This window comes from Bos grunniens, chromosome 6 (genome assembly GCF_055505025.1).
Source record: "Bos grunniens cultivar Pamir isolate PY7600 chromosome 6, Bosgru_T2T1.0, whole genome shotgun sequence".
NCBI classification, from domain to species: Eukaryota; Metazoa; Chordata; class Mammalia; order Artiodactyla; family Bovidae; genus Bos; species Bos grunniens.
Window position 1 is genome coordinate 98,993,500 of NC_141170.1, and position 24,635 is coordinate 99,018,134.

A 24,635-nucleotide genomic window follows, 5' to 3' on the forward strand; every position below is an offset into this window, starting at 1 on the left:
ATGTTAAAACAGATTTAAGATAAACATTTCCAAGTTTCACTAAATACTATTTAGCATTTTAAGGTAAGAAATAATAGAAATTTCATTATGAAGATTTTTATTAAATTATAGTATATTACAATTTATATCTTAATAAGATTTTAATCTTTAGGATAATATGATATAAAAACCTACTTGGCCACATTACTTCTTGAGTTTCTTTTGGGCAGCCTTCTTCTTGACCATCTGTAATCGCTTCATGGCATTGAGTTGTGATTCTTGTGAAGTTGGACCTTTAAGGGATGCAGACGGAGAGGTGCTCGGTTCGGAAGCGGTTTTGTTAGTGGTACTTCCACTAGGCCCTGATGTCCCACTATTTCCATTCCCACTGAGTTGGCTGCTGCTTCCTGGAACCAAACTACTTGGACTGGGAAGACCTACTTTGCTAACATTGTCACAACTAACTGAGCGACTAAGGCCAGTTTTGCCTAGAGTGAGAGGTGGAGGTGGTTTCAACGGTACAGTGGGGGAAGTGCTGTTACTGGAACCTATTTTGGAACCTATTCCCCCTTTGGATGTTGTTGCCAGACCAGTCAAACCCACGGGCTTCTGGTTAGCAGAAGAGGTAGCAGGTTTCCCGCTATTGTTTTGGGCTGCTGAACTCAATTTTGCTGTTGATGGACCAGCAGAAGTAGTTTTGGCTGCAAAAGCTGCCCATCCAATCAGGCCACTAGTTGCTGAAGAGGAAACATTGGTGCTAGAAGAATTTCCTGAAACGACTGTGGATGCCTAAAAAATATAAGATAAATATTAGAGGCAAGTATAATTAATACCTAATATTCTTAAATACATAAGAAGATTAATGGTTAAGACTTTTTATACAAAAATAGTGATCTTGGAAATTTAAATTATCAAAATTAAGTTCTGATAAACTGATATGACAAAACACATAGAAGAAAACCTATCCACAGCTAACGGTGCTACCATTTCCAAAGCAGGAATTATGCTATGTCATATTCTTATTCTAATCATTTCAGAAAAAAATTTCCTTTTTGAGGACTGCTTCTAGATTCAGTCACAAGCCACATCAGAAAATCAGATTTAATGCTTTAAGTTGTTTTTCATGTAAAAAGGTTATTATTTAGCTTAGTAAAACATCTAATTCTTTAGACCTTGCTCCAGATGACTTGTGGATCAATTCAAAAAACAGAATCCACTCTTAATGGACAAAAATGCTTATGCCCAGGATACTCAGTAGATGTCTGAGATGAGATTTTGAACCTATTAAAAAAAAATTCCCCCTAAATTTTGAGCAAATACTTGCATATATACAGGTACACTGCATTAACTACATGAAATTATACAACTGGTGATAATACTAAAAACGTTTCATAACTTTATTTTTCCAATTTATCCATGTTTCCACTGAAACTATCACAAAGAGATCCCTGTTTCAATATAAAGGATTTTTTATAAACTGCCTCAATAAGCTGCATAGTGACATTTTGGGTATGCCTGACTCACTCCCAGATTTATTCCTTAAAGGTGTAACACATATTAAATTTCTCTAATTAACTTCCTTGGACAGTCAAAAGCTAATAGAATACCAATGTCACTATATAAATACTGTTCTTCTTCATACAAAAACAATTTTTTTTCATATTAACATTTAGGGGAAAATGCACTTTGTTCAAATTGATTGTGAATTGAATTTTTCTATCTTATTTTCATGGGTCACAAAAGTGTTAAATATGTAAAAGATAAAAATCTTACAAATAGTATCTGACTTAATATGCTAATTATCATGCTTAACATACACCCAATTATATTTTAGAACTGAATTCCGAATGAGTTGATAAAAATGCTTTTAGTTCTAACAAAGTAGTCTTCAGTGTTGTCTGCATTAAACATTATAAACCAATGAGAAAAATACTGAAAATAGAGGGCTCTGAGGTCTTTAGAAGAGGAAGGTCCAGATTATTGTTCACATACTGTGAAAAATGATAGGATTTTTTTAGTTACATCATATAATGACTATCTCATAAGGTTATGCAAAGAAGATAAACTTTACATAAATTGCAAATTCCTAGAGAAATGCATATATTTAATGAGAAAAAGTTAGCCAAGGTAGCAAAGGACACAGGCGTAGTAAACTTAATTTTCAATTATAAAAGATGTTATTTTTTCCTTTTCTTTCTAATAAATATAAAACTGCCTGCCATTTGACTAAATGATCTTTCAATAAACTTTACAAAAGAAAACCCATCTGAAGTAATCAAAAAGACCAAAACTTATGAAGTACAAAGCAAGTTCTGTGTATATGACATTTTATTTTAATGGTTTGGTGTTACTGGTATTGCTTTTCAATTTATTAAATTTCATAGTAAACATTTATTCTATTTTATCAGAAAAATATCAAAACCTCTTAATCAGAACAAACATGACAGCCAAGGCCTTAATTTATTTGCTGCAAAATAATTTCATATTGAGTTTCCTAAAAATAAGCCTTGGTAGTAATAGGTTGGAGAAGGAGATGGCACCCCACTCCAGTACTCCTGCCTGGAAAATCCCATGGACGGAGGAGCCTGGTAGGCTGCAGTCCATGGGGTCGCAAAGAGTTGGACATGACTGAGTGACTTCACTTTCACTTTTCACTTTCATGCATTGGAGAAGGAAATGGTAACCCACTCCAGTGTCCTTGCCTGGAGAATCCCAGGGACGGGGGAGCCTGGTAGGCTGCCGTCTATGGGGTTGCACAGAGTCGGACACGACTGAAGCGACTTAGCAGCAGCAGTAATAGGTTAGTATAAAAATCTATCTGAAAGTAATTTAAGTATGAAATGAAATGAAAGTTGCTCAGTCGTGTCTGACTCTTTGCAACCCCATGGACTATAGAGTCCATGGAATTCTCTGGGCCAGAATACTGGAGTGGGTAGCCTTTCCCTTCTCCAGGGGATCTTCCCAACCCAGGGATTGAACCCAGGTCTCCCACATTGCAGGCAGATTCTTTACCAGCTGAGCCACAAGGAATATAGCAACTCTAATTATTTTCAATAAATTATTCTTACTTCTACTCTAGCTCACCAAGTCTCTATGTGATAAACCAATAAGGGCTATCCCTTGGATATCAACTCTTCCTTGGTGGTGGTAAAGTTGCTCAGTCGTGTCCGACTCTTTGCAACCCCACGGACTGTAGCCTACCAGGCTTCTCCATCCATGGAATTTTCTAGGCAAGAGTACTGGAGTGGGTTGCCATTTCCTTCTCCAGGGATCTTCCCTACCTAGGGACTGAACCCAGGTCTCCTGCATTGCAGGCAGACGCTTTACCCTCTAAGCCACCAGCTAAATTAAATTAAAAATGCTCTGCAAATAAAATTATCAGCACCTTTCTCAAGAGTACTTTATATTTATATTCTTGATTTTCACTACCTATAGCCAATTGGACAAGGCAATATCTTTAGAATTTTCTGGGAGTAACCTTTGAGAATCTGGAGCTAACATTTTTTCTTCCATCTTTAATATTCTGCTTAAAATTAGAATGTGTAACTCAATAAAAGCATTCCTTTTGTTATAAAATTAGATTAGAAAAATATTTTATCCTATGATATCAAAATGCCAGGATAATAATAATAATGTAGCATGATATCAAGGAATGAGAAAGGTAATACTCTCACTAGATAATCTGGCCCTTTAGTATAGGAAAGAGCCACTTCATGGGAAAATTCATAATAATAGAAAGAAATAAGAGAAAGCAAGAAAACTTCAAATAGCCAATGAGTAGGGCGAAGAAAGCTCACAAATGATGTGAGGAGCAAAACTACTGCTACTGAGGACAAAGGCATTTGGAATTGAAACCAAATTCCTGAGGGCAGAATATTGGCTGACTACACAGGAATGATAACGAATGTTATCTTAGAATGCTCACAGATAGTTCCTAACCACGATAAAAAAAGAAACAGCAGAGTTCAAGATAATTACATAAATGTTCTCTTTCTACTTAATGTTGACAGTTTGCTGTTGTTTAGTCACTAAGTCATGTCCAACTCTTTTGCGACCCTATGGCCACAGCCCACAAGGCTCCTCTGTCCATGGGATTTCCCAGGTAAGAATACTGGAATGGGTTGCCATTTCCTTCTTCAGGGGATCTTCTGGACCCAGGGACGGAACCCTTGTCTCTTCATTGGCAGGCGGATTTTTTACCACTGAGCCACCAGGGAAGCCAACGTTAATAGTAATACAGTCTTAATTTCCAACATATGGCCATTTAGTCTACAAAGTTCCTGATTAATGTTTTCAAGTAACTAAGTCAACTAAATTTAAATCCAATCTTAGATAAAAATAGAATGTACTATACCTTGACTTCTGATCTCTTAAATGCTAGAAAAGTTGTCTCTGGTTTGAGTTTAGTTTCTGGTTTCTTAACCAATGGATCTTTAACAGCTGGAGCTACAGAAACAACTGTGGGGGCTGGTTTCTGTGGTGGTTTCTGAGTTTTCTGAGCCTGCAAAAATCAGTGTTAAAATTAAATTAGCTACAAAGTCTTAGTTAAATGTACAAAAAGACAATAAAATCTACCACAGGACTCCTCAATGAACTGTAATATAGATAAACATTTAACATTAAAAAAATACAACATTGTGATGACATGGAAAATATAAACTCTTGGACAAATTATTTTCATCATATCAATTAATGACTTTATAGATTTTATTAGTTTCTAAACTGTAAAGATAACATGAGGTTTTAAAAATTATGCAGACTGGAGTTAATTAAATATTTTAACAAAACAGTCCAAAATCATTAAAAAGAAAACGAAAAAAACCATATAAACATTTTCAGTTTTATTTTGACCAACAATGATCTTTTTCCTTTATATTAGGTACTTTACTAAATTCTCTTGTACATGAATCATTTTTTAGTTTATTCTTTAGTGTTTTCCAGCTAGATAATATTAACTATACAAACGGAATAGTGTAGTGTTCGAGAGGACAGCTTTTGGAATCAAACAGAACTAAAATTAAAGCCCAGCTCAACTACTTCCCTATCTATGTTACCTCAGGTAAAATATGTAAATTTCCAGAAGTCTCATTTTTCATCTGCAAAATGTGGATAAAATCTTCTGTTCTAAAGGAGGGTTATGAGAATGCAGTGATTATGTAAGAGTTTACACAGTGTCTTGTACATGTTAAGTGCAGATAATAACAGTTACTATTCATTCATCATCATTATTTACAAATGTAAGAAAACAAACTTTTCTTACTGATTCCAGAAGAACACTTCTCTATTAGATGAGTAATGGTGCTCCCAGCCATTCCACTGTTTTTGACAATCCTAATAACGTCACGCAAGACTATACCAAAAACTTTATTAATGATGTGCTCCCATTTCTGGAAATTTGAATGTTTTATCTTTGTTTAGACTTTCTTGTGCTATGATTTGCCATATAATATATTTTCACCCTTAAGTCTCAGTTCATCCCATTTTTTATATTACATATTTTCCACATGAAAGTATACCTACTTTCAGACATCAGTTATAAAGCAACACTTAGATCAAGAATATTATAAAGAATGCTGGAAGATATCTATGGTAAAATATCTACTACCAAGAAAGATTATCATACCTTGTACTGCAAACCATGTTATGAAAATGTAGCCTTCAGAGTATCAGGAGTACATGGTATTCTAATCTTACACTTTCCCCCACCCACATCAGTAGATGAGGTTAGACTCTGAAGACCGACCTAACTTGTATGGTTTAGTAGATGAAGATTCATTACTATGAAGCTCAGAAAGAACCTCTGCCTAGGAGATCACGTTTGGATCTTCTTCTGCTTCCTGGCTATTTCACCTACCCATCTTAGAACCTAAGAGATACCCAAAACCCTCTGCTCTTTGCTGGTATACTAGTTTAGGGAACTAGGATATTATCACTGATTCAGTATTGCTCAACAAAGGCACTCTAATTTTTTTATTGGGAGACTGACTCACATAGTGTAGAATGTATGAAACTCACCACTCAAGGCAATATGGCCAGTACAGTAACAATCAAAAATACCACGTACTTCTGTTACTGCTGAGTAGGAGTGTGTTGCCACCTTAGACTGAGAACCACTGCAATTAGTCATGAGTGCTGGGGCAAATCCCATTGCCTGGTAGAAAGAAAATTACAGAACTAAAGAATAACTCTGGACCCTGCCACCCACTATCACACCATTCTTATCTCTGTCTTCCCATCTTTCTGTACTGTAGAACCTGCCACAGTTGAATAAATTAGTGCAAGGGGAAAGAGGATATAAGATGCTTTTTAAGGTATCTTTGAGATACCTTGGAGCAATAACTAATGCACATATGAGAACCTCACTGAAAGCAATTCAGTTTAGCATCCCTTCCATTTCCAAACCCCTTTCTCTCACTAAAGCTTGTGTTTCCTGGATCCCGATCTTCAGGTTCACTTCAGATCACGCAGTTGGTATTTCCCCAGGTCCACTCTTGGTGTATTTAATCATGCTCTGACATTGGTCATTCAGCACTTGACTCTTGGACATACAGACTGAACTTCTTGACTGCTGATTTCTGGCCCAAATCTGTATTTCCTCTATTTTTATGTATCTTAAAATGAAACAACAGAATGTGGGATGTGTCCAGTCCTGAGCTCTGCTCTGGTGCTCTGTCAGTGAATGAGACTTGCTCTTAATACAAATTAATTAGGCATTTAATTTGCAAAGTTGATAAAGAATAAAATGTATCAGGATGAGGAGAAGCTGAGAAACAGGACATATGGGAACATGAAAGTTCACCACATACTCAGGAAATGAACCATTTGGTTTTATGTGGCCACAGTATGTGGTGTATATGGTGAAGTGGTGGGAAGAGAAGGATACAAAGGTAGAACTGGGTCAAAAAGAGAAGGTCCATAATCCACCCTAACAAGGATAACTTCATTATATAGGTAACTGAGAGCCACTGGGCACACTTAAACAGATAAAGTTAGGTAATTATTGTAGAAGAATATTCTATTTGTAGTGTATAAAGTGGACTAAAGCGAATCAAGGAGCTAACACAACAGCAAGAAATGAGCGATTTGTGGAACAGGGTAATAAAAGTGAAATGAGCAGATCTGTGAAATACATATGGGGTAGAATTAACAAGTTTGGTAAACAAAGGGATGTGGATTTAAGAGAGGCATCAAGGATAATATTATCAGTTCAGGCAAATGAGGAAAAACTGAGTGGAGAAGAAAACAATTTTAATTTAAAAAATATTGCACTTGAAGTAACTGTAGGATATCTGGTCATCTGCCAAAATTCACTTCAGAAAGAGGGTAAGAACTATAAATATAGATTTGGTATGAGTTAACTCACAAAATATAAGGGAGAAAAACGTAGGAGAGAACAGCACTTACTTTATTGAGAGACTTATAATAAAATAATAATAAACCTTGAAGCTATGTTAAAGAAAGATCACTATCACAAGTTATTTATTTTGACTAGCAATACTTAGTGACTACTTGTGCCAAAGTGCTGGAACCTACTATTCTGCTCACCCGTAATTACTTGGGTTGAAGTCCTGGAGGGTAGTTTAAGTAATAAACTAAATAAAAGTCAGACAGAGCAGAAAAAATACTGTACCATGTCACAGAACTTTCTTGTTACAAACAGTATAAATACTACTGAAATTTTATTACTTTTCATAGGAATAAAAACATAACCTATTTCTGATTTAGTGATTAAAATTTCTTTTTATTTAACTAAGTACTTCTGACTTTAAAAAGATATATTTGGTCAAAAAATTTATGTAGAAATTGACTTGGTTAACAATATGAGAACTCTTCTATAAAAAGTCCTTAATCTTCTGGAGAAAGCTATAATTCAAAAAAATACAGGCACTCCTATATTCACAGCAGCACCATTTACAATAACCAAGACATGGAACCAACCTACATGTCCATCAGCAAAGGAATGGATCAGCCCATGGAATTCTCCATGCCAGAATACTTGAGTGGGTAGCAGTTCCCTTCCGTGGTAGCTACCAGGGAAGTCCCAAAGATATAGTATAGACATATACAACGGACTATTAGTCAGCCATAAAAAAGAACAAAAGAATGCCATTTGCAGCAGTGTGGATGGACCTAGAGATTATCATATAGGAGAAGCAAGTCAGACACAGAAAGACAAATGTCGTATGATAATCACTTCTACGTGGGATCTAAAATATGACACAAATGAACTTATTCATAAAACAGAAACAGACTCATAGAGAATAGACTTGTGATTGCCAAAGGGGTGGGAGCGTGAGGTAAGGATGGACTGGAAAGTCGAAATTAGCAGACAAAAATTATTATGTATAGGATGGATAAACAACAAGGCCCTACTGTATAGCACAGGGGACTATATTCAATATACAGGATCACTTTGCTGTACATCAGAAACCAACATGATAAATCAACTGTACTTCAGTAAAAAATGGAGTAGCCATCATGGTCAACAAAAGAGTCTGAAATGCAGTACTTGGATGCAATCTCAAAAACGACAGAATGATCTCTGTTCGTTTCCAAGGCAAACCATTCAATATCACAGTAATCCAAGTCTATGCCCCAACCAGTAACGCTGAAGAAGCTGAAGTTGAACGGTTCTATGAAGACCTACAAGACCTTTTAGAACTAACACCCGAAAAAGATGTCCTTTTCATTATAGGGGACTGGAATGCAAAAGTAGGAAGTCAAGAAACACCTGGAGTAACAGGCAAATTTGGCCTTCGAATACGGAATGAAGCAGGGCAAAGACTAATAGAGTTTTGCCAAGAAAATGCACTGCTTATAACAAACACCCTCTTCCAACAACACAAGAGAAGACTCTATACATGGACATCACCAGATGGTCAACACCGAAATCAGATTGATTATATTCTTTGCAGCCAAAGATGGAGAAGCTCTATACAGTCAGCAAAAACAAGACCAGGAGCTGACTGTGGCTCAGACCATGAACTCCTTATTGCCAAATTCAGACTTAAATTGAAGAAAGTAGGGAAAACCACTAGACCATTCAGGTATGACCTAAATCTAATCCCTTATGATTATACAGTGGAAGTGTATAATCCATAGATTTAAGGGCCTAGATCTGATAGATAAGAGTGCCTGATGAACTATGGAATGAGGTTCGTGACATTGTACAGGAGACCGGGATCAAGGCCATTCCCATAGAAAAGAAATGCAAAAAAGCAAAATGGCTATCTGGGGAGGCCTTACAAATAGCTGTGAAAAAAAGAGAAGTGAAAAGCAAAGGAGAAAAGGAAAGATAAACATCTGAATGCAGAGTTCCAAAGATAGCAAGAAGAGATAAGAAAGCCTTCTTCAGCGATCAATGCAAAGAAATAGAGGAAAACAACAGAATGGGAAACTAGGAATCTCTTCAAGAAAATCAGAGACACCAAAGGAACATTTCATGTAAAGATGAGCTCGATAAAGAAAAGAAGTGGTATGGACCTAACAGAAGCAGAAGGTATCAAGAAGAGACGGCAAGAATACACAGAAGAACTGTAAAAAAAGATCTTCACGACCCAGATAATCACGATGGTGTGATCACTGACTTAGAGTCAGATATCCTGGAATGTGAAGTCAAGTGAGCCTTAGAAAGCATCACTATGAACAAAGTTAGTGGAGGTGATGGAATTCCAGTTGAGCTATTCCAAATCCTGAAAGATGATGCTGTGAAAGTGCTGCACTCAATATGCCAGCAAATTTGGAAAACTCAGCAGTGGCCACAGGACTGGAAAAGGTCAGTTTTCATTCTAATCCCAAAGAAAGGCAATGCCAAAGAATGCTCAAACTACCGCACAATTGCACTCATCTCACACGCTAGTAAAGTAATGCTCAAAATTCTCCAAGCCAGGCTTCAGCAATATGTGAATCGTGAACTTCCTGATGTTCAAGCTGGTTTTAGAAAAGGCAGAGGAACCAGAGACCAAATTGCCAACATCCGTTGGATCATAGAAAAAGCAAGAGAGTTCCAGAAAAACATCTATTTCTGCTTTATTGACTATGCCAAAGCCTTTGACTGTGTGGATCACAATAAACTGTGGAAAACTGTGAAAGAGATGGGAATACCAGACCACCTGATCTGCCTCTTGAGAAATTTGTATGCAGGTCAGGAAGCAACAGTTAGAACTGGACATGGAACAACAGAATGGTTCCAAATAGGAAAAGGAGTTCGTCAAGGCTGTATATTGTCACCCTGTTTATTTAACTTATATGCAGAGTACATCATGAGAAACGCTGGACTGGAAGAAATACAAACTGGAATCAAGATTGCCGGGAGAAATATCAATAACCTCAGATATGCAGATGACACCACCCTTATGGCAGAAAGTAAAGAGGAACTAAAAAGCCTCTTGATGAAAGTGAAAGTGGAGAGTGAAAAAGTTGGCTTAAAGCTCAACATTCAGAAAACGAAGATCATGGCATCCAGTCCCACCACTTCATGGGAAATAGATGGGGAAACAGTGGAAACAGTGTCAGACTTTATTTTTCTGGACTCCAAAATCACTACAGATGGTGACTGCAGCCATGAAATTAAAAGACGCTTACTCCTTGGAAGGAAAGTTATGACCAACCTAGATAGCATATTCAAAAGCAGAGACATTACTTTGCCAAAAAAGGTCCGTCTAGTCAAGGCTATGGTTTTTCCTGTGGTCATGTATGGATGTGAGAGTTGGACTGTGAAGAAGGCTGAGCGCCGAAGAATTGATGCTTTTGAACTGTGGTGTTGGAGAAGATCCTTGAGAGTCCCTTGGACTGCAAGGAGATCCAACCAGTCCATTCTGAAGGAGATCAGCCCTGGGATTTCTTTGGAAGGAATGATGCTAAAGCTGAAACTCCAGTACTTTGGCCACCTCATGCGAAGAGTTGACTCATTGGAAAAGACTCTGATGCTGGGAGGGATTGGGGGCAGGAGGAGAAGGGGACGACAGAGGATGAGATGGCTGGATGGCATCACTGACTCCATGGACGTGAGTCTGAGTGAACTCCGGGAGTTGGTGATGGACAGGGAGGCCTGGCGTGCTGTGATTAATGGGGTCGCAAAGAGTTGGACACAACTGAGCGACTGATTTGATCTGATCAGTAAAAAATAAATTAAAAAAAAAAAGAGTCCCTAATCAAAGGTAGGGGAACGTGGATGGGGGAAGTAAACAAGACACTGAAGTAAATAACAACTTGATTTCTTTAAAAGGAAAATGATAACGTTCATCCATCTACTTTTAAATGAATAAAAGTTAGAAAACAAATCCAATATAACAAATGAAAATGTTTCAGTATTATATTAAAGTCAGTTATGTTTGTGAGCAGTAAACTGAGAAAGTACTTGAGAAAATAGGCTAAATGGTGACTTGAAGACAATGAGAAGGAAAGACAAGGCATAAAGAGAGAAACACAGAAGGAAAGACAGAGATGGCTCTGCACACAGCATGTAAGTTTGGTTTTTTGCACTCACTCAGGAATAGACATTTTCAATATTTCCTTACCAGACTCATCAAAGACTAGGGCTTCGTATCTCACGACTCCCCATAGTGCTTTGTAGTACTTTAAATGTGCACAAATACACTGACACAGCAGTAGGAAACAGTCCCAATTTGTGGGTCTCCAATTCTGTTCATTTATACTAGAACAAGCTAAAAGCTGAGCCGAGAAAAATACATATATATGGTCTGGTCCACTTAGGCACAGACACATAAACCACACATTTATACTATATAAACAAGCATTAAAATAATCAGCTTATAAGATTTTTTTCAATAGCATAAATGTTCAGATTTTTATCTTAACAACCACATATTAACAAAGAAAAGGACAGAGATTGTTTAAAATAGAGAAAAGTAATTCCTACCATTCTTTTCATTTGTCTGGTACATCGGGCACAATACCACACAAGGCGAGGGTCAGTCACTTCCTTGTCTGTCACCTGGGGCTTATGGCAATCTTGGTGGTAGAGATTATGGCATTCCTGACATTCTACTAATTGGTTACCGGATGCCACTGTCATTTGCCTACGAAAATATATCATTAGATATGACACTTATTTGAATGCAACAATTTAAAGCCACTCTAGGGTTCTTCTGGTGAAGTTTGATATCTTAAAGATATATCAGAGAAGCCAAACAGCAAAATAACAAATCCCAACGTGTAGCCTGCACAAACAATTCATTTCTTTTAAAGGTTATGTTTAACCAGTAAGAAATATATAAGGCGACTTAGACTAAACTTGGCTATATTCTTCTTCTTAGCATTTTCCATTGTAATTTTTTTCCTTTTCCCAGAAGGCAGTAGACCTTGGCTCATCCTCCAACAGTCTCATAACATTTTCTTTGTACCTCTATTAAATTCCTTTATATTTGTTGCCTACATATTGTTCTATTTTCTTCATTAATACACGAGTGGCCTAAAGGTAGAAAATGAACCTAATTATCTACAGTGCCTAGCACATTACTACACAGACATGGGGTACTCCATAAATAAATGTCTTAATTAACAAAATAGAATCTATTAATAAGTGTATCAAAAAGGTAAAAATTGCAACAGCAACAGCCTCAGACCATCATAACAAATCTTCTTATGGAGGATTACAATTACTAGTTCTTTCCCCCTTATTACTTTACCATTTATTTCTTTACATGAAAATGGCAACCCTTACAGTAGATAAAGGTTGAAATAAACAAATATGTGTTAAAGCAATGAAGCTCTAACGAAATAATCCTATTCAGAAGTACATTAACTGATGCTGTATAATGTTCACAAAATTTTAGAGCTATGTGTTCAGTCCCATGCACCAGAATTTAATATTTTCATGAAGCGAATAGCAGGAAAGGTGACAATCTCTTCTACTGTGCCAGGCAATGAAAGTTATTAACAACTAAAGACGGAGACTCTGGTATCAAGGAGTTTAAAATCTAATTATTCTTATTTTTAAGATGAATCTTCTACTAAGCAGAATTATCTATTTTTATAATTATGCATCCATGTTTCAAAACAATACTCAGAATAACCTACATGATCCATTAATTTCATTTTCCTTATCCTTAGGAAAAGATTTAATGCTATTTTAGAAAATGGTATATAACCGTTTACTTTATAAATTCTATGAACACTTCAGGAAAAAAAAAAAGCAACATAGTCTTCTTAAAAAGAAAGGTGGAAATAATTTAGTCTGCTAAACAGTGTCTCACTAAAAATTAAAGAAATAAGTGCTTTTACTCTAGAAGCCAAGAATGCAGAAAATGTTATAACAACATAACTGATTATAAAGATGCCTATTAGTAATATAAATTTTTGACAATTTATTAGATATTTAATTGCCACATGGGCAGTTTATCTCCTATCCACCTCCAAATAATGAAAACGGAATTTAAAAAACACCCAACAATTGGTCTATTTTTTTTTTCTTTTTTAAATTGTTTGTTCTTTACAAAGAAACAAAAGAATCTACGTGGCAAGATACAACTTACCTACAAACAACACAGGCCAATCCCATCTCCATGGCAAAATCATCAGCACTGGTCTCCTCAAAGCTGGAAAGGTCAGCCATGGCTAAATCCTTGCTGGTTTGGACAGTGATGGGAGAGGACCGTGTCTCTGGTTTCTCCAGTCTAGGTTTCTTTGGGACATCAGCTCCTTCAGTGATGTCTGATTTCATCTATAAAAGGCACCCAATCAAAAAGTAACACATTAAAATGAACTTTAAATCACTGAGAGATGTACAAGACAGACAGTGTGCAATGACCAAGTCCACTCCGCAGACACTTTCACATAGTTAGGGACAAAAGCACACACTAAAGACCCGTAGAAGATGTATAAGAAATTCGTACTCAGTATGTTAGAAGAATCCAACAAGGTAAAAAGAAACAAATCAGAACAGTTCAGCATGCATCTGTATCTCTCTCTGTACTCTTTTATTCATTAAAGAATCATGGAAGTTCAATGGATTTACTTACACTGCCCTCCTACCCCCCACTGGATGCTTTGAATTGAGAAGCCACAGCACTAATAAGGATATTTTTAAGGCTATTTTAAAATATTTTAAATTATGAACTAATGATATTTTATATTGAAAAGAAATGAATAATGAACTTCCACCAGTAACTCAGGCTTAACACATTGCCATATTTGTTTCAAAGCAAATTCTGGCTCCTTTCTTTAAAATACAAAGAGAACAATATAATATAGGTAATAAAGAGCCAGTACTTAGAAAAAGTATGGAAACACAACCCCTTGAGGGCAGGTATTACTAAAGTTTTTTTAAATGTTTTTTTTACTAAGTTCTAAAATCCTAATAATTAACCATGTGCAGAAATCATTCACAGTAGACAATCCAAGAGTTTTCTATAACCCTGTTAAAGCACATGCTTTTCTGCAAATTTCATGTCTAGTGATTTACATCTTTATTCTTTCCTTGCCATCTTTTCAACAACTCTTCAATATAAAATATTTGAGTTATAGATTAAAGTTTTTACACATGAAATTAGTATATCTTCTAGGGCTCAAATATTTGTTGACAATGATTTCAATAAACGGTTCTAAAATGTTTCTAAATTTTAATTTAAAAAAAATCCATAATAACCAAAATATATTTACTGAGTGATTATTACATACTTTTACCAATTATTATATACAAAAAGTAAGCAAAAAACAACTGATTGATTGATTTACTAGAGTAAAGCAAAATCTTACTTTATCAGCAGGTCTCTTTTCACCTTCCTTTTTTACCTTCTCAGTTGTGAGGACCTTGCCATTATTATTGCCAGAAGGAAGACTAGATGATGTTTTGGGCTCCTGCTTAACGGAAACAGTTTTTGTGCTTGAAATTTTGGGTGGCTCCACATCCTGTATATGAAATTAAAAGATACCTATAAAGAAATATTCAGACTAGTATATTATTAAAAACAAAACCAGATCACAAATCTAAATTATCAGTTAAAAATTAAGACATCAAATGTGCCAACATATTGTGTCTTTTTCTTCAATAAGTTTCACTATATGGTTTCACATTTGTGAGACATCACTACGATTAATATAATGAACATATTCATCATCTTGCCAAGTTTCCTTGTTGCCCTCTATAATCACTCTTAGAGGCAGACATCCTAGAAAACTAAGCCACCCATTCTCAGGAAACCACTGATCCATCTTCTGTAACTATATAGGTTGCATTTCCTAGAAATTTTCATAAGTGGAATCATGCAGGATATACTTTTTCTGGCTTTTTCACTCAGTATATTTATTCTGAGATTCATGAATGTCACTGAGTGTAACAAAAGTTCCCTCCTTTTGTTGCTGAATAGTACTCCATTGAACAAATATACCATGATTTGTTTATTCATTTACCTACTGCCGGACTACTGGGTTGTTTCCAGTTTGAGGCAATTACAAATAAAGATGTTATGAACATTCACGTACAAACCCTTACATGGACACATACTTTAATTTCTTTAGAATAAATGTCTAGGAGTAGGATGTCTGGATTGTATGGTAGGTTTATGATTAACTTTTTAAGAAACTGTCAAACCATGTTCCAAAGTGGTATACCATTTTATATTTTCATCAGGAGTACCTGAGAGTCCCAGTTCCTATCTTCAAATCCTATCTTCAAATCCTCACCAATACCTGGTATGGCTAATCTTTTTAATTTTAGACATTTAACAGATATGTATGGCATATCATTGTAGATTTAATTTACATTTCTCTAATGGCTAAAAATGTAAGGGCAGGAGACGTTTTAGTTGCAACCGACTTCTCATGTACTTTAACAAATGCGCTTCCTTCTGTTTTAGAATCTCAAAATACTGCTTCTTGGGGCTTCCCTGGTGGTCCAGTGATTATGAATCCACCTGCCAATTCAGGGTACATGGGTTCAGTCCCTGGTCTGGAAGATCCCATATGCCATGGAGCAACTAAGCCCTGGCATCACAACTACTGAGCCCACACTCTAGGGCCCGTGAGCTGCACCTACCGAAGCCCTGCGCCCTACAGGCTGCGCTCCGCAACAAGAGAAGATACTGCAGTGAGAAGCTGATGCACAGCAATGAAGAGTAGCCCCTATCTGCCACACTTAGAGAAAGCCTGAGTGCAGCAGTGAAGACCCAGTGGGGCCAAAAGTAAAATAAGTAAATAAATTTTTAGAAAAATACTGCTTCTTTAGTAATAATAGGAATTTCCTATTTGGACAATATCAATACTCGGAGCAGAACAAATTTGTTAGTGCATTTTGTTGAGTTTTATTAAGTTGGTTGGTTTGAGCTCACCGAACCTCCAGAATGAGAATGGTAAAATAAATGAAGTCAGGATGGCTCCACTATTCAAAGGACAATAAAAAGGTCTGAGAATATGAGAGCTTATTTTGAAAGAAGGCCTGGGGGAAAACATCACTGCTTACTTGGGCTCTGAGTCTGGGACTCGGCCCTGTCTTGAGTTTGAGATTCTGGATTAGACTGAGCTAGTCAGGTAGTTTGGTCTTCTCCTTATCAGTTTGGTATCCAGGTATTCATAGACCTGGGTGACTCGAAGTTTCAAGGCTAGAGTTTTAGACAGGTTTGAAAGAATGTCTTAGGTAGGTATAAAGAATATAGTAAGAGCTGTCATTCACTAAGAGCTTATTATATACCAGGCAGACACTACACTAGGTGTAGTGTACCAATGTTCTTTATTTCTTTTAATGTTCATTACTTTGCAAGGTAGTTCTCATTATCCTCATTTTACTAATAGAGAAACAGATGCTGGGTGAAATGAAGTTACTATGTACCTCAGTTTCCTTATTGTAAAATAAAAATAAATAATACCTATCTCAAAGGATCATTATCACAATTAAAATTAATTATACACCTATATCACTGAGAAAAGTACCTAGGACACAGTAAATGTTCAAGATATGTTACCTGTCATCACACTAGTAAGACGTAAGCTGGGATTTAAAACAGATCTGTCTGGTTCCAAAATGTATATTCTTTTCATAGAAAGCTGCTTGGCCACTTTGTTTGCAATGGGAGTTACATAGTTCTCACAGTTTATCCATACCTCCTTTTTCCTTAAATTATCCTATCTATATGTAATTCACTTCATTGTAGAATTCCTGCCCTTTTATTTTTTTGCCCCTAAAACATTAGAGAATAATTACAAGCTATGGTTTCATTCATCAGATTAAAAAAATCCTAATCATAAAGAATTAAAATTATAATACATAAGTGGGTTTCTATACACAGAAAATAGCAGAACAAAATATTGTCCACTCTCAGCTAACTTTTCTATACAGTGGAATAGTTCTCTGAAAGCTTGAGAAAGAAAAGAACACTGTAAAGTTCTTCATGCCACAAGGGAAGATTATCTGGCAGACTGTTTTGAGATGGTCTAAACATTAAAGACTTTACAGAACTCCCTCCAAGCCTGTAATTCAGTTATATACCTTTTGAGATGGACGGTAACTTGAATCAATGCCCCGAGCCAAAGATTCATCAAGTAGTGTTTTTAGCTTTTCAGCAGAATCTTTACTCTTTGAATGTAAGAAGCCTAATGCTTTCAAAAATATGGGATCAAGTTCCAAGTTCACTGCAGCAGCCATCCCAAACACCTGAAGGAAAAAAAAAAGAAGGTAATTTACAGACAATGGGCAATTACCTGTCGAAATTTATCTGTCTTGTTCTGTTTAAATGTATTACTGTGCACCTGATACAAAATTCAAACTGTCTAAAAGGTTATTACAGATACATTTCCTTCTTATCCCTAATTGGAATTATCTAGTTCTCTTCTCCTAAAGTGAGAGTATTATCAGCTTTCAGATAAGCTCCTGCTCTTCACAGAGCCTCTTCCTAATATAGTTTTCAAATAATACACTTACAATTTAGTACAGAGAAACTTGATGTGTTTAGGTCAAGTTTATGGTATATCAAAATTTCTTCTCTCAAACCTTATTTATACACCCCTCACCCCTCACACACAGACTGGAGGAAGGGTGTCACGGGAGACAACAGTTAGAGCATACATTAAGCAATAAGCTATAAAAGTTAGTGCTGAAATTTTAACCTCAGTTATCTTTTTTTGCCTCCTTAGTCCTCAGCCCCAATCTTGAATGCCTCAGAAAATACACTTATGATAATTTTATTGCATCACATTTAGCTTGTGGTATCTCATGCATTAACCTATTTTTAAAAAGCAAAGTCTGTGACAAATGGTGCCGAAGGATATATATATATATGGCCTATGATATTCTCTGTGCCCTAAGGAGCTTAAAAAATAGTGAAGATATACATCAAAGGCTTATGAAATTCTAAAACATTAAAACGTTTTCTTTTCAGTTAATACCAATGCTATTATGTTGTTTTATTTTTGGTGTCACTTTTTAAAATACTTCTCCAGGCAAGGAATTATTAAAATAAAAATGTATACTTTGTATTCAATCCTTTGATCAACATTCTAGAGCTTGAAACTGTCTTCTGTCCTTGAGGTTAATACTGTAATAATGCAACACACTTGTACTTGCTAGAGTTAGGGATCTGTCAGCAATTCCACAGTAATCTCTCATTTTCAGGGATTTATAAAGCCATTAAAACTTGCTGTAGGTTTAATCTTGGTATATGAAAGACCACCCTGAAAATGGATTTTGTTTGTTCCTTCCCTATCTACCTTCCTCCTAATACTTCTTCAGTTTTTATAGGAAACACACATACACACACTCCGAATGTTTTTTTTTTTTTTAAAGAAGGTATAAGATACCCCTCTGATGGCCACAAAATTATTGTCAAATTCTGTGCTCTACTCAATCACCCAAGAGCAGGGGTCCAAAGCTCAATATTAAAAGAAAAATAATCTACCTCAAACAGTTGTATGGGTAATAATTTAATAAAAATTGAGAAGCAACCTCTGTTACTTCTTAAGACTGTATTATTACATACATTACCCATATATAATGATAGGTACAGAAAGGTGTATTTTTTTTTAATTATTCATGAGGAGAAAAGTGTTCCTCATTAAAATGTCCACAATGAAAAGGAGTGAAGTTGCCACTCCTCCTGAGTGTACAAGGAAACACAGCCTAGACTTTCTACTGACTTAAGTTTTTATAGCTCAGGAACACAGTAGTTTACTTATCCAGAGAAGTCTGTATTTTGAGGTGCTGAAAGGACTGAAACTTAGAAGAATCCTTTTAATATACTAGAAAAACCATTACTTCAAACTTCTATGTTGAAAATTAGAAGCAAAGTATTTCTATAATCACAGATAGAAAAAGGTTTATATTACAGATTAGGTAACAAGAGCCAGCACCTCGTCTTTTACATCTCCCCCACTGGCAGGTGAATTCTTGACTACCAGCACCACTTGGGAAGCCTGTATAATTGGTAGCTAAATACATACATAAAGAAGTGTACTTACTTTTTTACTCATGGAATAAATGGTGAGAAAAGTTTGGAGACCAATGGGTTAGCCTTTCTAGCAATTTCCAGTTTCCCTTTTCCTATTATATATACATAATGGTTACTTTAAGGTACAAACTTACTTCCCCCTTGAAAATCCCTCCAGTACTTATTTAGCTCAGGGCTTCCCAGGTGGCGCCAGTGGTAAAGAAACTGCCTGCCAATTCAGGAGACATAAGAGTGATGGGTTCGATCGCTGGGTTGAGAGGATCAACCATGGGGGAGGGCATGGCAACCCACTCCAATATTCTTGCCTGGAGAATCGCACGGACAGAGGAGCCTAGCAGGATGTGGTCCGTGGGGTTGCAAACAGTTGGACAACGAAGTCAGACAATGAAGCACGCAAGCATGCACTCATTCAGCTCAGTCCTTCCCCCCTTCACATTAATTTCATTGCTAGCTCCCCAGCATCTTCTAGCCCCTACTTATTACCAACATATTCCCCTAGCTTTTTCCATAGTTTTCTCAAGCACTCCTTTTATTGCTTTACCTTGACTATCCGCTCTCCCCGCCTCCCATACACACAGACTTCACCTGTTTTACAGCCTTCCCAAGTAGTGAGTTGTTCCTATTCAAAGACCAAACAGAAGTCTACAGAGACCTTACTCCGTATTGCTGTTTGAGGGAGAATACTCCGACCATCATTGATCAACATCGTCTCTTGAAACCACACCTGCATGTTCACTGTTGCTAATGGACAGAACATTTGTACCAGGTTCATCTTCTTCCTCTCCCCCTTGCCATTATCTCTGGTAATTTTAGCGTCTATACTGGTGTTCTTCTCCGAATTCCTGTGCTAGGTTTATTTAGATCTTCAACCTCAAAGAGCTTCATCTTTAGCTACTGAAACCTGGAACTCACAACTCTTCTCTTTGACTACAGTCAATTCTCCTTTTTAACTACAATCTTCCAGCACTCTACTAATCTCTTCTACTGCTTTGACCCAGGAACCTCTTCAGGGTACCAAGTAAATTTTTCTTTCTTTTAAAAATTTCTTTACTCCCATCCACCTGTACTTTGAATTTATAGGGGCCTCCACTTTTTTGTTTCCTCTGCTTCCTCTTTATTAGCACTTTCTCGACCCAACTTCTGTTCCCCATCCAACAGAAAAAAACAGGAGTTGGGCCTAAAATAAAACACTCATCGTTATATGTTTTATCCTTTATTGTTTTGCTTTCTACCTTACTTTCCCTCTCCAGTTTCTATTGCCTTCTCCGGTTTCTATTACTTCTCCTTTCTTACTGGCAAATACACATTAGTAATCCTCTGTATGTGGACTCTGAATAGCGTGATGAAGTCACACGCCAGCTTGGCCTATCCCATGTGGGATGTGAATTATCCCTTTGTCCAGTGAATCCCATCTGTTAGTCACTAGCCAGCTCGGTTATCAGACTGGCTGCCAGGGTACTGCAGTGCTTGTGTTCATGTTACCTTATTATTATTTATTTAATGGCCCCAAAGAGCCAGAGTAGTAAGGCATACAATTCAGATATGCCAGAGAAGCTGCAAAGTGCATCCTCTAAGTGAAAAGGTGGATGTTTTCAACTTAATAAGAAAAAAGTTATATGCTCACATAATGAGGTTGCTAAAATCTATGTAAGAACAAGTCTTCTATTTGTGAAATTGTGAAGAAGGAAAAAGAAATTTGAGCTAGTTTTGCTATTGTACCTCAAGCTGTAAGAGTTATAGCCATGGCACATTAAGTGCTTAGTTAGATTGGAAAAGCCATTAAATTTGTGGGTGGACATGAACAGAATATGTGTTCAAACTGACAGAAATGCGTTGGGCCAGAAAGCATTGAGCATCTACAAAAACTTCAGCAAGGGATCCCCTGAAATGAGTGACACCAGCCATTTACTGAAAGTAAGAGATGGTTACATAGATTTGGGTTTAGACTGAAAAATATATAAATTACTGGAGAGGCTATGTCTGCCAATGAAGAACCCACTGTCACATTTCAGGCAGAGTTAAAGAAGCTGAAGGGAGAGACTATGTTCACATAACTTTTATTATGGTATGTTGTTATAATCATTCTATTTTATTATCAGTTGTTGTTAATCTCTTACTGTGCCTAATTTATTAATAAAACTTTATCACAGGTATGTATGCAGGAAAAAAAATGGTATATATAGGGTGTGGTACTATTTATGGTTTCAGGCATCCACTGGAGATCTTGGAACATATCCTACATGGATAAGAAGGGACTACTGAATAGTGAAAGAAATTTCTTTTTCTTCTATGGTCCTAAAGAGGTCAGCAACTGTGGTGTAAATCTATCACTCAGTAATGCTGGCCAAGAGAATTCACTGTCTCTTTCAAAAACCTTTCTTTTCCATGAGAAACACTCAGCTTTTCTGGTTTTCCTTTTCTATCTCAGTCTCTTCTTTCTGTGGGTCATCTTTTCAACTCCATTGATCTTGGTATTGCCGAAGTAATTGTGTCCTCGTCTAGTTTCTTTAGTTCTGCTACCAGTTTCCTATTTGGTAATCTTTATATATCAGGTTTTCAACTAGCAACTGTAGACAGATGATTTCATACGTTTACTCCCAGTCCATCTCTCTTAAGCTTAAACCCCATATTTCCAACTGCTTAGTAGACATATCTAACTGGTTGCCCTAATGTATCTCAAGTTCAGCTATGATTGAATTTGAAATTATGAATATCTTCCCCCCAAATTTCCCTGTCCTGCACTTTCAATAAATGACACACTCTCCATTAATCAGGTCTGAGGCCTAAACCTTTGCTCACTGAGTCCTTCCCCATTCCTTATTCTGAACAATCAGCAGGCCTTTCCTGTGAATTCTGAGTCTGCAACATTTCTCACATCTGTTCCTGCTTTTCATTTCCAAGGCTATTACTCAGATTCAGGTTTTCACTTGCTTTTTGTACTACAGTAATAATCTGGTTATTCTCCTTGACATCAAGACAGTTGCCATATTAATGTTCCTACAACACATTTTCTTTCTTTCTTCTTTGAAAATTAAGGCAACCCACTGCCTTAAGCCTAACTTCTTGGCCTTCCATTAAGAAAGATTCAGTAACTGGCACAAAAACTTTAAGTCTTCATTCCTAGATTTTCAGTAGGGCAGAGTCATTAGCTGGGCTTGCTGCTGCTGCTGCTAAGTCGCTTCAGTTGTGTCCGACTCTGTGCGACCCCATAGATGGCAGCCCATCAGGCTGCCCCGTCCCTGGGATTCTCCAGGCAAGAACACTGGAGTGGGTTGCCATTTCCTTCTCCAATGCATGAAAGTGAAAAGTGAAAGTGAAGTCGCTCAGTCGTGTCCGACTCTTTGGGACCCCATGGACTGCAGCCTTCCAGGCTCCTCTGTCCATGGGATTTTCCAGGCAAGAGTACTGGAGTGGGATGCCATCGCCCTCTCCGGCACCATCTTCTTCTTCTCTTCTTCTCAATTTGTCTGTCTGAGAAGCATTTTACCTTTTTTTATATTTCCAAATCCTATCAAGACCTGGTTCAAATACTACTTCTCATAAGGACTTTACTTATAGCTAGTGTTCTGCTCTATTCCCTGGACTACGAATCCTGCTCTCCAAGGATATCTAGCAGTGCATTCTCATGGTATGGGAGTTTTCTACCTTGAACCACACTTTTTAATTTTTTTGGACATTTGTTATATTCTCTATAAAACTCTCAGTACTGTAAGGGGAGAAGCTATCCTTTTTGCCTGTGTGTGTTTGTGTGCTAGGTGGCTTCAGTGGTGGCCAACTCTACGTGAACCTATGGACTGTAGCCTGTCAGGCTCCTCTGTCCATGGGATTCTCCAAGCAAGAATACTGGAGTTGATTGCTATGCTCCCTTCCTATCTTTGTTGCCTACCATTTTGCTATTTTGCAAAGTACCACAATATAATGGCCACAGAATTATTAGAGGTCAAAGTATAATGATCTTTTCTCTGCTTCTACACAGTTCTAAACATTTCCAAAGTCCCTTAACAAAAAGCGACAAAAAAGAAACTCAGAGCCATCCCCACTGCCTCGCCCTGGCCCAAATCCTAAAACATCAAAAAGGGAAAGGCAGTACAAAACAAAAACACCTCTTTCAAGACTGGGGACTTGTACAGTGTTCCTATCTGCAATACTCTCTTGCCAATCCTTTGTCTGGTTTAAATTTTTTAATCTCACTAGGCTGTAAACTCCATGCAAGCAGGGACTTGTTTTAGTCACTGTTATATACCTAGTGCTTGGAACTTAACAGACGCTCACAACTATTTGTTGAGTCATTGAACTAGGTTTCGTTTAAATGTCACTTTTGAGGGCTTCTGTGATTTCTCCAAACTAAGTTGGGTATTCATATATTAATATATGCTTTCCTCTAGATTCCATTTCCCACTCAACACGCCGATCTTTTTTTTTTTTTAACACGCCGATCTTAAAAGAAGTGCAAAGTTGGTCTTCATGTGAACGAGATGCAGGAAACTGACCCTATTCACACAAAGTGCAATATTAGGGTTGTCATCACAGAACGGCTCTAGATAGCTTTGCCTCTTCATCTTTGCAAGCTCTTGTAACCCATCCCTTCAAAGATGCTACCCTTTTTATTCCTTCACCGAGTTCTTGGCCCTAGGTTATACTGATATCTTAGGCACACGTCCGGAAACACAGGTGAGGCGGAAAGACCTTGATTCCAAACCAATCAAGTGACAGAGAATCTAAACAGTGACCAGAGAGGCGCAGAACAAGAATGCCAATATTTTGACCAAAGTCGTGACACACCCAAGGCCTATGACAAGTGAGCCGGAGAGGTGAGAGGCAGACAGAAGCTGTACAGAGAAGTCGCCAAAACCTGCCAAGGAAGGTCCGAGAAAGGGTTCCAAGGACCTAGTCCCTGGGGCTTACTCTCCGAGGAAGCACGACCCTCGTTGTAAGGAGAAAGCGGTCAGCCTGGGCACTCGACCGCCTGTAGACAGCGAAGTGAGAGGGAGCGAGAAAACTCTTAAGACCCCACGGAACTACTCTCCCACCTCGCCCCTCGCGGAGGTCTGAACCCCTGAGAGTCGGCTGAGAGCCGGCAGCAGGTCACTACTCACTATTCACCGCTCCGCCCAGCTGCTCCGTCCGTTGCCGGTGGCCTGGCGAACCGGTGCCAACACCACCAGTCCGCTCCGAGAGCGGAAAAACAAAGGTTCCCGCAGGAGGCTCGGCTGGGGAACGTTTTGACTGTGCGACGGTAGGAAGTGACGTGACCCTCTC

The 24,635-nt window shown here is 37.4% G+C and overlaps 1 protein-coding gene across 2 annotated transcripts; it reads right to left on the reverse strand.

The window, feature by feature from the left end:
• Positions 1–80: 80 nt before the first annotated feature.
• Positions 81–24,608, reverse strand: INTS12 (integrator complex subunit 12). 2 transcript variants are annotated; one of them, XM_086406912.1, is made up of 7 exons: positions 24,473–24,608; positions 17,423–17,587; positions 14,698–14,850; positions 13,476–13,663; positions 11,861–12,020; positions 4,334–4,480; positions 81–768 (listed from the first exon to the last, which is right to left on the reverse strand). In XM_086406912.1, the coding sequence occupies exons 2-7, from the start codon at positions 17,576–17,578 to the stop codon at positions 184–186; spliced, it is 1,389 nt and encodes a 462-aa protein (XP_086263038.1). In that variant the 5' UTR covers positions 17,579–17,587; positions 24,473–24,608; the 3' UTR covers positions 81–183. The 2 variants fall into 2 exon arrangements, with proteins under 2 accessions (XP_086263038.1, XP_086263039.1); XM_086406913.1 differs by having other exon boundaries at positions 24,407–24,542.
• Positions 24,609–24,635: the final 27 nt, after the last annotated feature.

Coding starts and splice junctions, on each gene's coding strand:
- INTS12 (XM_086406912.1), bottom strand. CDS start 17,578: ATGGCTGCTGCAGTGAACTTGGAACTTGATCCCATATTTTTGAAAGCA. Junction 13,664..14,697: donor AAAAGAGACCTGCTGATAAA/GTAAGATTTTGC, acceptor TGCCTTTTATAG/ATGAAATCAGACATCACTGA. Junction 769..4,333: donor TTAAGAGATCAGAAGTCAAG/GTATAGTACATT, acceptor TATATTTTTTAG/GCATCCACAGTCGTTTCAGG.